General features: G+C 35.0%; 1 protein-coding gene across 1 annotated transcript; it reads left to right on the top strand.

Annotated features, from left to right (window-relative positions):
* Positions 1-6,014: 6,014 nt before the first annotated feature.
* Positions 6,015-12,975, top strand: LOC120484479 (protein S100-A13). Its single transcript, XM_039679657.2, has 3 exons — positions 6,015-6,153; positions 11,267-11,388; positions 12,311-12,975. Exons 2-3 carry the CDS (start codon positions 11,269-11,271, stop codon positions 12,473-12,475), a joined length of 285 nt encoding a protein of 94 aa, XP_039535591.1. The 5' UTR covers positions 6,015-6,153; positions 11,267-11,268; the 3' UTR covers positions 12,476-12,975.
* Positions 12,976-15,256: the final 2,281 nt, after the last annotated feature.

The following is a 15,256-nucleotide window of genomic DNA, read 5'->3' as shown; positions in this document are numbered from 1 at the left end:
AATCGTGTGGAGTGTCATTTCTAAAGAGCATGTTCATTTTGATCAGTTAGGCTTTGCCCTTTCTTTTAATAGATACAGTAAAGCAATACTGTAATGCCTTCTTCACAACATGACAGCTGTTTCTGCTCACTTTCCTTTTTTTTACCTTTATTTGAACGTACATAATGCCCTTTTGACCATTAAATAAAGACTCTTGAGTCATCGCAGTCATCTAAAGATCCGGGGCTGGATTCACGATTCTTCCTTAATAAAACTCCTTACTTTTATTTTCTCCTTATTTTCTGTTTTAAGAAATGTTAAGAATATTGTTGGTCTTACCACCAAGAATTAGAAAAAAACTGATGAAGAATTCAAATATTTGTAATACAACTGCACAAAATTGTATATGTCATCTTCAAATTATGATATAGGCTATATAGATGTTTAACAAATTAATTGGACCATTCAAATATTAAAATACTAGATACAGAATACATATTACTACTATATTTTACTTTTATAGTCTAGCATTGTAAATTTGTTGGATGTTTGTTTTAAATTATAAAACCTTGGGTTATCAGTGGAAAAAGAGACCGAAACCCGTTTTAGAGACGATGAGGTGCTTGCTACATAGATGAATACATTTATCTGTAAGAGTTATTGTATTATATTTGTAGTAATATGTTAGTATACAATCAGTCAAATCATTTTATCATTAAAGTGATTGATATTTTATCAAGATATTCCTGAATCCAGCTCCAGGAAAACATTCTGACAGAGGGAACAGAGTTTTTTTGGGACTGATCAACTGTTATGGCACATCAGGTTTATGTTTAAGACTTGGCACATTTCACACACATATAATATTTGTCATAAGAATGAATATTCATCAGAATGTAGTTCAGTGTTGAGTGTGAGAGTTACAGTCAAAGCTCATTTGTTATAATATTCTTATTTTGTCTATCTTTTAAAATAGTCATGTAACTATCCATTTGCATTTTAAGATCATACTTGACTTAAACACTGTAAACTGAGTTGTACTGATAGACTAGTTGTATTAATGCTCATCATTTTTGTTATGCTCTGCTTTTTTAAAGTCTTTAAATTATTTTGTTTGTCATTAGGGTTAGGACTCTTGGCCTATTGTTTCTGATTTGTTTGAGAGTTTCACTGTTATTTATACATTTTAATGGAGGATAGCGTTCGTATATAACATGCCTGTATTGTTTGTAATTCTTAAAGTGTTGCAATAGCCAACAAAAATATAAGCAAATCCTTAAAAGTGCAGGCCATCTTAGTTGAATGTAATGGTAAGGTGAGTGAAGGTTTCACATTTTAAGCAGTGTAATATGTGTTTTTGACCTGAATCATATTGCAATTGTGTCAAACTGTATACTGTCAGGCAAAACTGCTTGCACATTTACAGTTTTCACAGACTTGTGCTTTTTTGAACTGTCCAATGCAAAAACTCTACACTTAACTAAGGCAGAGTGCAGAAGTTTGTCACAGACCACTAAATTGTAACAAAAAGTGCAACAGATAAATGTAGTAATTAATTTATTTTGCAATTTTTTTTTAAGTTTTAATGGCTGAAGTTCAGATGGTAATGGTAGTGGGAAATGTTTTTGCTGTAAAACTGTTTACAGAATAAAGAGGTGCATACGGTTATGCTTTAAGTGTTTCTTTTTGTTATTTGCCATACGATTCGTACATTTTTAGGGAACCGTCTAAATGAGGCCTGCTACAGTGACACTATCGCAGTTCACAGCTGGTAAAACTACCTCTATCTCTGCATCGCGTCACTTTGTAGTTCCTAAATGTAGTTTTCTTGCTTCCTCCTGTGCTGCACAGCACTATATTTGAATATACAGAGCCCGAATTTCTGCTTAAATGTCAAATGAACTGATTCTTTGTTGTGGAATTTTATTAATTTTATAAAATAGTCATTTTATTAATTTATTTATTTATTAATGTCTTCTGCTGTTGGCAGCCGTTGGATAACGCTTTGCTCGCTGGCCTTCCATAGTCCTCTTCTTCCGCCTGAGAGGATGGGTGGAGAGAAGGTCTGCAATGGCATAGGAGGAGGAGAGTCGAGGAGATGCAGTATTATGCCTTTGTGTCTTTTTGTAGAAGAGATGAGGCCTGGGTTCTGGGAGAGATGGCTCCTTGGCTGGAGGAACAAGGGATCCGCGAACAAGGCTCTGTTTGCACAACATAGACTTTGAGGTGAGGTTATAAATCAAATGACTTTCTTTGTGAATTTAAATGCAATAAAAAAGTAGTTTTTGAGGTACCTGCATTGAACCGACTTTTCCTCATCTTCCGGCTCGAACACATCTCACCACCCTTTGAGCTCTCTGCTTTCCATCGGTAGGTAGGGGAAGATGGAAAATGCCCCCTTAAGGACAATGTGCGAAACTGCAAAATGTATTAGCCAACTCAAAGTTTTGAGGCCCATAAAAAAGAAATTGGTAACACTTTACAAAAAAGTCTAATTTTAACATTAATTTAAAATGAGCGATACATTTGTTCCAGTGTTTATTAATCTTTGTTACTCTTATCATCCTTCCCTCGCAGTCGCACTTTGTAACAAATCCTTCCCTCAAGAGTCAAAATGACCGGAAGCTCTATGACTGGGAGATTTTTTTAATTCATCATTGTATTTACCTTTAAATAACTATTTGTTTATTAATATTGTATCAATAAAATATTACATAGGCTAAATTATAATTTAAGCACATCCTTTACATTCTTAACTTAAATTCAAAATAACACAATTTTAAGCATAACCCTTTTAATTCAGCTCAAAACATCTTACATTTGGTGTTTTTGCAGACCACTTGTGGAAAAACTAATATAACATGACAACTCTTGCCACTAGATGGCCTTATAGCTTTTCTCTGTGTACTGAAGCATTTTTCACATTCCATTCATTCCTAAGGCCAAGGGGTTCAAATTCACCCCTGAGGGAATAATGTGTTACTTTTTAAAATTTCAAACACAAAACTCCTAATTTCCTAATGAAACCTTATTGTAAAGTGTTACCATAAATTAATACTTTTATCCAACAAAAACCCATTAAATTGACCAAAAATTACAGTATTAAGAAAAAAAAACGTTTTCAAATAAATGCTCTTTCTATTCGTTCAAAAATCTTGGAAAAAAAAAAAAAACTTATCATGGTTTCCACAAAAATATCACAGCTCACCAGTTCCAAGGAGGAACAGAAGAAGACACTGTGTGATCATGACTATAATATAAACTGAAGCTTCAAAAAAGAATCATGTTACAAGTGTTAAAAACTATATTTGAAATAATATATTAATTGTTTTACAGCAAGCTTCTTAAAACTTCAACATCTTGTGTGTTCCTACTTATTGAATGAACAAAAAGACTGTAGTCATGTTATGCTATCAGTGCCAATTCATGAGTATATTGAGCTTGACATATGGAGCATATTTGTAGATTCATGCTTTTTTAAAAGTTTTCACTGTTTGAGTCTAATCCTACCTTAGTTATTAATTTAAAAAATGAATACATTGCTCTTATCACAATCTTGTTCCTCAATGTCTGCACATAAATTTACATTCTACACAGAGTGCACAGCTTTCGCAAGTTACAACAGAAGAGATACTCTTGCAAATAACGGTAACACTTTACAAGGTTCATTAATGAACTAACACTTACTGACTATGAGCAATACATTTGTTACAGTAAGCCTATTTATTAATCTTTGTTAATCGTTTAGTTCACAATGCATTAACTAATGCTAACAAAATACAACCTTTGATTTTAATAATGTATTAATAAATGTTGAAATTAATATTAACTAAAATGAATAAATGCTGAAGAATTATTGTTCATTCATGTTAACTCATTTTAATGAACCTTATAAAGTGATACCCAAATAACTTTATTGCCATTGTCACTTAAAGCTGTTTTCCTGTTTATTCATTTTTAGACCAGTCAAAACATGCTTGAAATTAGTTTTTTAGACAAACATATTGTACCTATGAATTAATTTATTTAGGCTACAGAACTTAAGTTTCATTGTCAAAGCCTGCACTCAAAAGATGTGCGCTCTTTTTTTACTGCAATACCTCAGCAAAAAAAAAAAAAAAAATGTAAACCTGACAACGACTTCTTTCAAACACTAAAGGGCGCTGTTACACAGAGAGTTTTTATGGGGGACTTTCCATAGACATAAATTGTCTTTTAAAACCGCATATTCCATCTACTAACGCTACCCCTAACCTACCCATAAAAAAAAAAAAAAAAAAACTTTCTGCATTATACAGCTGTTTTCCTCATGGGTTCAAAAACATGGACAAGGATTTTGGATATTGCGCGTACACACGCACACACGCATGGGTGGTTTAAATTATCTGGCTATGCAAAGAATTGGCATGTTAACATAGGTCAGTTTATATTTAAGTCTTTACATCATTGACATTTTAGATGAGATTTCCAAATCCACGTGCTTGAAACATCAACAGCTGTCTTCGTTTAATTGCCACTTAACTGATCAATCTCAGCTGCAGCAGATAACACACACAACTACTTCAAGCTGTTCACACACAGCCCTCATGTAGGCGGAATGCATGCAGTCCTGCATCAGAATCAAAAGAAGCCCCACAATCAATCAGTCCATCATGTCATTACTGATTGAAGCTAATCTGCAAACCAGTTCTGAAAGCTTCAGTCTGAAATGTTCTTTTCACATCTGCGTTTGCACAATGCATTCATTTCTGAAGATAGCCTACGCCTATGAAGTTGAGCAACCTTCTTTACCTTGACAACTGATAGAAAATATTAACTAAATTAATATCTAAAATATAAATAAAACATTGCCTTCAAAATATTTTAACAGGTTATGTTACATGTTTATTACTACTATTATTTAATTTTTGCAATTCCAATGCGATACAGCTCATGTAGAGGTAGGATTAAGATTTGGACGTGTCCTGCTTTACAACATGTGCTACTCATTGTTTTAACATACAGTGATACTTTTGACATTTTATGCCTTTCAAGATTTATCTTGATCCCAAAATACAACCTATGATGCCACCCGTGTTTTAAAAATGGTGTATATGTGTTTTCTAACTAAGAATTGATACCATGGTCTTGCATTGGAAACAGAAGGTCTGATTTTTTAATTTGAGGGTCTCCAATTAGTATTTACATTTAAATTATAATGGGTAAACTCTAAATCATGTTTATACTGTAAATTTTATACTTTTGACATTAGAAATTTTGCATTGTAATTAAAGTTTTAATGCAGTGACAGCAATAAATGATGTTGTATTGTACCATAATTATGGCAAACAATGCTACTCAAAGGCAAACAAAACCTACATTAATGTTGCATACACCAAACAAACAGAGAGTGTGGGCTTAGAGAACAGGGTGGAGGAGAATCACTGGACTGTGAGGGTTTTGTCTTGGTAATTGGAAAGCACATGTTCCTGATAATTGTCTATGCTGTGCTTTCTCTCTCACATAGCTGCATTCTTTCTCTCTTCCTCCCTCCCTCAGACACATACACTGCAGAAAGAAAGTTACCCAGTAAAGAAGACTTCTTAAATGTATATTTTGATGAATGTGGCAAAAACGTGTTGGCTGAAAACTTGGAAAACGGTATGACTAAACTCTCAAGGTGTGGCTATGATGATCTCACTATGCTAGTGTCTCACTAAGCCTTTGTGCAACAACCAAATACATGCTCCTACTTGTGATAGGTACTCTCTCTCAGCTCATTTAGATGTGGGCCATGCAGTTGGAACAGAACATAATAAACCAGAAAGCAGAAAATGTGGTTGGTACCTACCACAAAAAACTATCTACAAATAAAAAATTAAAATAAAAAACGATTGGAAGTGGTATTATTCACTTCCTAAATCCTCTTCTCACCTCTCACCTCATTTTCCAGCTAGGTTATGACTGTAGTAGACAAAACTTTCTGGGGAGTTATGTCCACACAACACCTCTCTTGAGTAATATATCCTGTTTTCCCCACCCATAAAGTTCTGGGTATACGCCCAGTGATTTGATGGGAAAAAAAAGCAACTTGGGAAGATTGGAATTCACAGAAGAGGCATTGTATAGGCATTGCACTGGTTTAACTTAGAAGAGGCAAGAATCAGCAGAAGAAAAGTTTTGTTTCAAAACTAGGTAAGCATTCCTATTTGATCCTAAGAGGACAAACTCTATTGTTTTATTTGACAATACTAAGTCAGTTTAGAACAAAATGAGATGGCTTTGTGGGTATTATAACACATCTGTTTCTATGTTTAGAATATTCATCATTTATTTAACTTGCTTTGTCTGGATACCTTGCTAGTAGTTTTCTGGTCGTAGTTTGGCCCAGCCTTGTTTTAGGGAAGTTTGGGGCATTTTTCAGCTTGTGTAACTGGCCAGTTAGCTGGTTGGAAGACACGAATACAAATCTTTGACAACAGGGTTCCATAAATAAGGTTTCGTGCCCAGAGCAAATGTGTCACTTTCCGTTGGCGTTTATACGCTGCCTAAATATTTCAGTCCTTACGCGCGACCGTAGGCTCACTTGTCCGGTGTCTTAAAAGTAGCCGATCCAATTCCCTGTAGATGTAACGCAAGCCCTTCTCCCTTTACACCAAATAAGAAACCAGAAACCATCCTTTTATTAATTCAGAGCGTTTTCTGCCGCAAATCCTCCGCGTTAGGTGAATAGATTCGCTCATTATTATGCGTCATTTGCAGTCGACTTTACGAGCGTTAGGGGGAAAGGCTCTCGGTCATCTCAACCGTGCTGAGCACGACCTCAATGTGTCAGCGACGACACGGCCACCAGAACGGCTTTAATAATTAATATGTAGTATAGATAAGACAGCGATGGTTGGAGCTGTCCGATAACCCAGAGCTCGAGACTTCCTCAACATTGCCTTCAAGAGCTGACAACCTGGTACACGATAAGGAAACAATTTACACCTCACGGATAGACAGCTTCAACATTTAGGCACTGCAAAAACACCACCACTTAAATGAATAAACTGCCCTTCTTTCTGGACAGTTCACCCCAAGATTACACCCACCCGTTGATCAAAATCATTCACTTCATTCTAGACCTATAGAAAAATATTATTAATATTACGTAGCCTATTAATATTACAAAGTATAAATTCTTTAACATAACACTTTAGTAAGCTAGCTGCAATTACCAGAGTATACTTTACAGCATGCATGTTTGTTTGTTTGTTTTTAAAGAATATTTATTAGAAAATACATTTAAGTCTATGATGTGTCCTTTATCCGCTCAGTTATTTTAGGAATCAGATCATTCCATTCATGTTAGGGCAATGAGTTAAGTGTATTGTGCCCTTGCAGGAACAAGAAAACCTTGAAGAAATGCCTGCTCAAGTGTTTACAAGTTGGCCTATTATGTGTTTTGTGAGCTGAGCATGATAAATGTGAACAGTCTTATTCATTTACTCACTTTCTAATCCACATTCTTTACATTTTCAACTAGTGAAGCAAGTTTGGCATTTTTTTAGTCATCATCAGGAAACAAGGGTAAATCACAAGTAGCCTGGAGGGACATCTAGAGGAGCAAGAATGGAATGCAGTTCAATAAAGAAAACTGGGAGGAAGGCACACTGAGACTTAGTTTTGCCACTATTGTTTTTTTTTTTTAATTGTCCTTGCGAACAAAAAAAAATCTTTCCATTGACCTTATTTAGAGTAGATGCTGTATTTATTTATTGAAAAATAAAAACAAACAGTCTGTTTAATTGGTTGTAGCTATAATGTTGTATATGGTGTCAAGATGTTGAGCCTATTGAACAGAGTATATGTCCATTCTTCAAAATTTCATATGCAAAAAAAAAAAATGAAATATTGTCAATACTGACTAAAGACTTTTGCTATTCACAGTTTCACCACAGAGCAATTTGGGGAAGCTACTTTGAAAGTGTCGCTTGCCAAGCTACAAGCTTAATAACTTGAAGTAGCTACAAAAAAAATTATGTCTATCCAATTATAATATATAATATTATGCAATTTATAATGTAATCATAGACACGTTTTTCTGGCACAAACACAATGAGTGATTTTAAATGAATGAACAATTAATAAATGAATGAATTACAATTAATAATAATAAAATTTATTCTAAGGTGCAGTTACATTTTATTTAAATAAGTACTGAGTAATATTATTAACTACATGTACTTACTATAGAGTTAAGGTTAGTTAGGGTTAGTTACTTGTAATTGTGCATCATCATGCGTACATGTAGCAACGTGTCCGTCACCTTAAAATAAAGTGTTACCTAAAACTTGAACAGGTAAATTTAGAAATAAAAGTAAAATTAGCATAAGTGAGTCAAATAATATATATATATATATATATATATATATATATATATATATATATATATATATATTTGTAAATCTGTTAATTTACAAGAAACTTCTGAACAAATCGATTCACTATAATGAATCACACTTCACTGCATCCATCAGAATCCAGCACTTCAAAAATAATGGAGGACTGTTTAGGACAAATCGAATCGCAGTAATGATTATCAAACTGTATATGAGACAGTTTGTTTATTTCTTCAGCTCAGCATTTAGTTGCCCTATATCATTTTGCTAAAGTAACTTATTAGTGGAAAAGCTTCACTACTGTCACGCTTCTGAATGTAATAAATGTAATAATAAAATGAGTTGCTCCTCAACAATGGAGCTATTATGTTGAGAATTTTGTGGCACTCACTGAAGTCTGTAGTCTGTTGCTGTGCTTTCCAGCGAGCTATTATTGCTCATTTCCTTTTGGCAACTGCCATGTTTTGCAAGGCTAAATGGGTTTTGTTGACTTCTGAATTTCACAGCATCTCATTACATGACAGTTTGTTTAGGTCATTTGGGACTAATCACTAGGAGCACCTATCCATCATCCTGCCTGATGCTTCTTTCTGTCCCAGTCTGAGCTTGAGTATCACTCCTAATGAATAGCGTCCCATTTAAAACAATGACAACATATTTAAAGACAAAGACACTTCTCTCTGCAACAATCAGCAGATTCTCTCCTCCACTTGCGTGACCTTATTCAAAGAATCCATCTTTCCACGTCTGTAACTACAGTAATGCAATGCCACCTTGGTTGCACAGAAGAGAAGGCAATAATAACCTATATTCCACCAGGTCTACCTCCAGTCATTTTCACCCAAGCCCTGCCCAGGCTTCTCTGTCTAATTAGGTTAATAGAGGTCCATCAGTAATTGGGAAGACGACAGGGCAGTGGTGTAATGTACTAATGTTAGTGGTGTAGTGTAAGTATTCAGGTGTGACGTCTGTCAGATGGAAGATTTAGACTACTTGAAAGGGATGGCCTATAGAATTACACACACGTATCACCCACATTAAAATCAAATTCATTTTTTTGTGTGCATGTGTGCGTTGTACTTGTCTCAAAGGAAAATGCAGGCCTTGTTCAGTCAGTTTTTAGTTTAGTTTTTTTAGTCCAGAAAAAAGGAACTAATGCATGATATTATCAAATATTAGTTTTTTTTTCTACATATTTTTTATTGTGCATTGTCATTTTTACATTTAGATTTCATTTGCACTTTTTAAGCTAGTCTGTAAAAACACTAATAATTTAATAAAATTGTAATCTTTAGCATCGTATCGTGTATTTTGTGGGATTGTGGCCTCCTTCATAGGTGTTTTACCGTACCTTGTGTCTGTTATGGACTAGCCAGCTAAATGTCACTGGATGGAAACCCAAATTAGATCATTAATTATTTGTAAGTCAAATGTGTGATGGGATCTTATACAATAATTTGAAATGCAGTAGGATACACTATATTGCTTCACTTTGTGTGTTCGTAAGGACAGGTTTAAAGGAGTACTCATCCAAGAGGAAAGGCCTGTAAGAGTGTGTATGTGCTTTTGTGTATTTTCGTTGTTGGATGAGATAGAGAGAGTGTAACAGACATGTAGCAGGCAACCCCAATGGTAATGCGAACCTGAGGATTGAATGTCCGTTAAAGATCACAGGTTCCATTGTCTTGGTATATACTACAGCTCTACACACTCCTCTGCTCCTTTCTCTCGCCTCTCTTCTTCATGCTCTTTGATTATTCTAACATCATTCCTCTCCTCAGGTCACTCATTTTCCAGTACCTGCCCTTCCCTTTTTGTTATCCCAGCTGCTAAAACATCACTAACTAAAGAAACAACTGAAAATGATTTATCATTATACAGGGTACGTTTACACAACAATGATGTACTAAAAACAGAAACGATTTCCTTTGCTTTTTTCCACGTATGACAATAAAGTTGTCAAAACGATCCCGTTCACACATACAGTATATCCGAGAAATTGCTAAAATGCTGCATAATGCATTCAAGGCCAGCATTTTGATAAAGAAAAACGAATATGTGATGTCGCCACTTTCAAAAGTGTGCATTTTCAGGTCACCAAAACTTTGTCATATAAATGAATGGCCAAAATGCATACATTTTTTCCATTTTTAGTTGAAAACGGTGTTGAGTAAACAGCCACTCAGTGAAGGGAGATCAATTAACTAATGAGTAACTATGGAAACAACTTGGAGCTTAGAAACCATGACTAACACTAGGAGATATAAACAAAGGGCGGGCCATTTACAGAACAACATTGTGGCTTAAAACAGAAACCTCATGTACTTCAAGTCTAGCCTGACTACTTCCGCTAATTTCATTTCGCTCCAAAGTGAAGTAGCAGAGTCTGGTATTACCAGGAACCAAAATTAATTCCAAAGAGCCTACTACTACTGGAAGAAATTGCTTTCCAAACTGACCTTAAAATGATATTCAGCATCTTGATCAAGTCTTGCTTTTGATGTCAAATTGATATCAAGGTGGGTGAAACAAGTAAAAGCCATAACTTTTTACTTATATATTGCCATAGCGTGGACATCCAACGCACATGGCACCCTTTAGCGTCAAATGAGACACAGATATGTGGCAGAAGGCGCCTCCTAGTAGTCTAAGCCTAACCCTACCCCATACCTAAACCTACCATAAGCGAAGCGTCTCATTTAACGCTAAAGGGTGCCATGTGCTTTGGATGTATATATATATATTTTTTATAATATTATATAATAAAATAAGTCACGCTTACTGTTTTACAGGCTAGATTTAACAAAGCTAGATCAAAATACCAAGTACCCCCTGGAATTATCCCATGCACATATTGTCAGAGGATGAATCAGTTTGTGTTCTGTATATTTACGTATGTTGTCCTCTCCTTTCTATGGTTACAGATATGGAAGGTGCCATTAAAACAGTTGTTATGCAGTACCTGTCTTCAGCACGGGGAAAGGAGAATCTAAGTGGGAAGAACTTCCAGAAGTTAGTCCAGAGTCAGATGGGCAGCATCCTGAGTGTAAGGAGCTGAGTTCCAACATGTGACCAGCTTTTAACAAATCTCTCATTTTGCTCCATTTAGTTGACGCATAACATGTACATCTTAAAGATTTTATGTTAAAAAATGTTAATTAAAAAAATAATCATCTTTTTGCCTTCACAGACATATCTGTGGATTCATTGTGCAGTGTAGAGAGCTTTACTGATTATAATGGATTTGAGATGTTTAGTGATTATAAAGGGAGCTCTTGTCGTGTGCTTTATAGGTTGTATATAATCCATTCAGGATTTGAATAAAAGCCTTTTTTTATGCTGCTAAGAGGACCAACAGCCACACATGCTGAAAAGCGTCAGGAATGACATCCGCATATAAATGTCAAAACTAGACTACCCTCACCGATTTTAGAAGCCCTCTTAGTGTTTTGATTCTGGAACAGGGCCTGCAAGTAAATTCCACAGAATTCATTATAAATAACAAAATTATTATAAAAAAAACTAAATGATTAAATGTTTAGTTTTAAATTTGTAAACTGAGATAAAGCTTACTCAACTTTATTTGTTCGTGGGACAACTGTCTAACTCTCAGAGAGATATTCACCTCAGAAAAGAAAGTATAAATCAGGCTCATAGGCATTCTTCTTTTATGATCTAATATAAAAAAAGTAATACAGCTTTAGAACAACTTCAAGTTGACTAATTATTTACTGAATTCAGCAACACGATCCTTTAGACCCCACACAAATACAGTTAGATAATTGTTACAAAAGTAAAAGAGCACAGTTGGTGTGTTGGGGCCCATACCTGGAATTTGCTTTGGGCCACCAAATCACTAAGTCCGCCCCTACTATGCCTCATTACACGTGTCCATTCCTGACTGGGCTAAGCTCGATTGAGTAATGCTGAATAGTTGAGGATTGACACATTCTATCTCTCTCTCTCAGGACACTGACAGTTCCTCAGCAGTGAAGGATATGATGAAAGGACTGGACGACAACCAGGATGGGAAAGTGAGTTTCCAGGAGTACCTGACGCTGGTGGGCTACCTGGCGAACTCAATGAGTGAACAGAAAACTACAGCTAGTGGTGCAGACGCCCCAAAACACTGATGACAGTTGATTACACTGACACTAATTTGTAAATGCTGGAGTATTACACCAGTAATCGTGGTAGGGAGAGTAGGGCTAGTTGTCACACTTTTTACTTGTAAAAGTCTGTATTTGCACATGTGTGTTTTGGCCAACACACAATGTATTAAAGGTACTTTCCTGTTATCCGGACCCCATGATGGCCTACTCCTAACCCCGCCCCTAAACCTATCCGTCACTGGGGTTAAGACCAATCAGGGATGACTATAGTTCCGAAATGGTATATGGTGGGGTCTGGATAACAGGATAATACCGTATTGGAAATTACAATATATGAAATACATAGCAAAACAAACGTTTAGCTGTACTTTTGACTCAAAACCACACAGTTGCCGAGATTGAGCCCTTGTGACTCCCCAGTGTAAGAACTAGCCTCAAACTCTCTCTAATGCACTATACAATCTGCTATTAAACTACAACGATATAAAAGGCTTTTGCATTTTAAATATATTACATTGAAATTATAATACTGTTTTCATGTATTCACATTTTATGAAAATATGAAACAATGACCTGTGGCCAATTACAAGTGCTAAAAAAACCTTTTGTACAAGTTCCTGCTTTTTTTTATTTTTTTTATTTGCCTTTGCCTAAATTCCAGGCAACAGGTTTTTGTAACAGGTTTTCATTTCAACACTCATAAACGATTTAAAGGTAGGGTAGACAATGTTTTTCAGTAACACTTTTTGTTGGCAATAAAAAAAAACAGATAAATAATTAAATAAAATAATGCTAAAGATGTACAATATATCTTCTGAGGAAGTCTCAGGGCCAAAAAATATTCGCCCAATCATTGCATTTGTTCTAAATGCAATAACAGAATGTCATACCTGTCTGTCAATGTATGTATTTACACCTCCGCACACCCTGCTCGCGCAGACATCACACGTCATCAAAACAACAAGCTTTTGCTGCGTTCACGCTGTAACTATACCGAAATTAAGAGATGGCAAGCACAGTCAAGTTGTACAAGTCAAAGCTCTTTAAGTTGTTTATGTTCATTATTATTGTAATGTTATGTGCTTTGAGTCACGAGGTCATTTAAAGCCATCTTTCACGAAGCTTCTGCTCTGGCTGTACGTATTCATGTATTTTTGGAGGAGACGTGGCTTTGGAGACACTCTGAAGAGAGGGTGGGATCTTATGCTTGATACAGCTAGCCTTTCCAAAATTGCCTACCCTACCTTTAATTGTGTTTTTACGCAATGATTAGTGCTTTTTATGCTTGATAAACAAAACAAGGCATACGAATTTAAGCCATACTGCATTTATAGATTTACTCTTCAGCTTTGTCTATTTGGAAGAACGATGAGGTAAAATAGAACATGTTACACTACTTGAGGAATGTTTTGTATAATCTTTCAATAAAAATATGGAAATAATGACAAAATATTCTTTTAAGTCATTTTCAGACATGTAATACATGCTAAACATCATGCTTTAGGGACATTCTGAGCACTAGCATGAGTACGTGTTTTAATGTGTTAGTTTTCTTTAATTTTGCCTATTTGTGTGTGTGTGAGTTCTTATATGCGGAATTGTGTATGTGTGATTTGTGTTTTATGAAAACACAAATGTGTATTATGACATGGGTATTACAATTTAAACATGGTTCCTGTGTTCGCGTTAACCAACAACATACTAAACAGTGTTTAGATTTCTGTGATGAAAGGTATACAGTATAAAAACCTGTTACGCCAATGGAATGGCCCCGTAAACCGCATGTAAAAGTGTGTGTGTGTGTTTTCTCATTTGGCTGCCATATGTGTATGGACACTGTTTGCTTAATGATGAATTAACACCTGTGAAACAGGACCAAATGTGGTCAGATGTTCACTCAACACACACACACACCTGAGAGTAAAACACCTCTAAAGACCCCTGGGCTGTTAGTAACCACATTTGTGCCATGTATGCTTGGTTGGCCTGTAACATAATCAGTCCTCAGGCACCTGACCCCGTTTCATCTTGTTGCATATGCCATTATGTTCATAAATTGTATAATTAAATTATTTTAATTTTAATTATTTTTTAGGGTATCAATATATATATATATATATATATATATATATATATTGATAATATGTATATGATTGATATAATTGTATATAATTGCCTTTACGTTAATTCTAATTATAGACTTACATACTAACATATAATAATAATAATAATAATAATAATAATGCATTACATTTATATAGCCCTTTTCTAGGTCAAAGCGCTACATATGGAAGGGTGAATCTTAATGTGTATTTTATGTATTAATATAGCCATACTCAAATACTTAAGTGTAAAATTTGACTTAAAATAAAACAAAATGATTACAGTATATATATATATATATATATAGAGAGAGAGAGAGAGAGAGAGAGAGAGAGAGAGAGAGAGAGAGAGAGAGAAAACCCATATTTTACAGCATAACTACAAATACTGTAGTATTTCTAGAGCTGACTGTTTTTTGGGACCGCGATGTTTGTGTCTAAGTCATCAATTACAGGAGATAAATGATTTAGTTCGGGGTGCTGAACTTAACTATCACGTCTCTAAAAGTTTAATGTGACAAGCACAAGAACATATAACTAACCTTTAGGATCAAACATATCTATTTACCCAAAAGCTCTTCTTTCAGTAAAGTCTTCAGAGCATGTTTATTGACATGAATTTCATGTAGTTCCATTCAATAAGTAGGAAAGTAAATCAACAAAACAAAACAGAGTATATCTGGCTTATTTTCAATTGCTC

This window comes from Pimephales promelas, chromosome 12, assembly GCF_988280905.1.
Source record: "Pimephales promelas chromosome 12, fPimPro1.hap1.1, whole genome shotgun sequence".
NCBI classification, from domain to species: domain Eukaryota; kingdom Metazoa; phylum Chordata; class Actinopteri; order Cypriniformes; family Leuciscidae; genus Pimephales; species Pimephales promelas.
The sequence above is the reverse complement of the archived record's forward strand: the minus strand, read 5'-3'. Positions and strand labels throughout refer to the sequence as shown.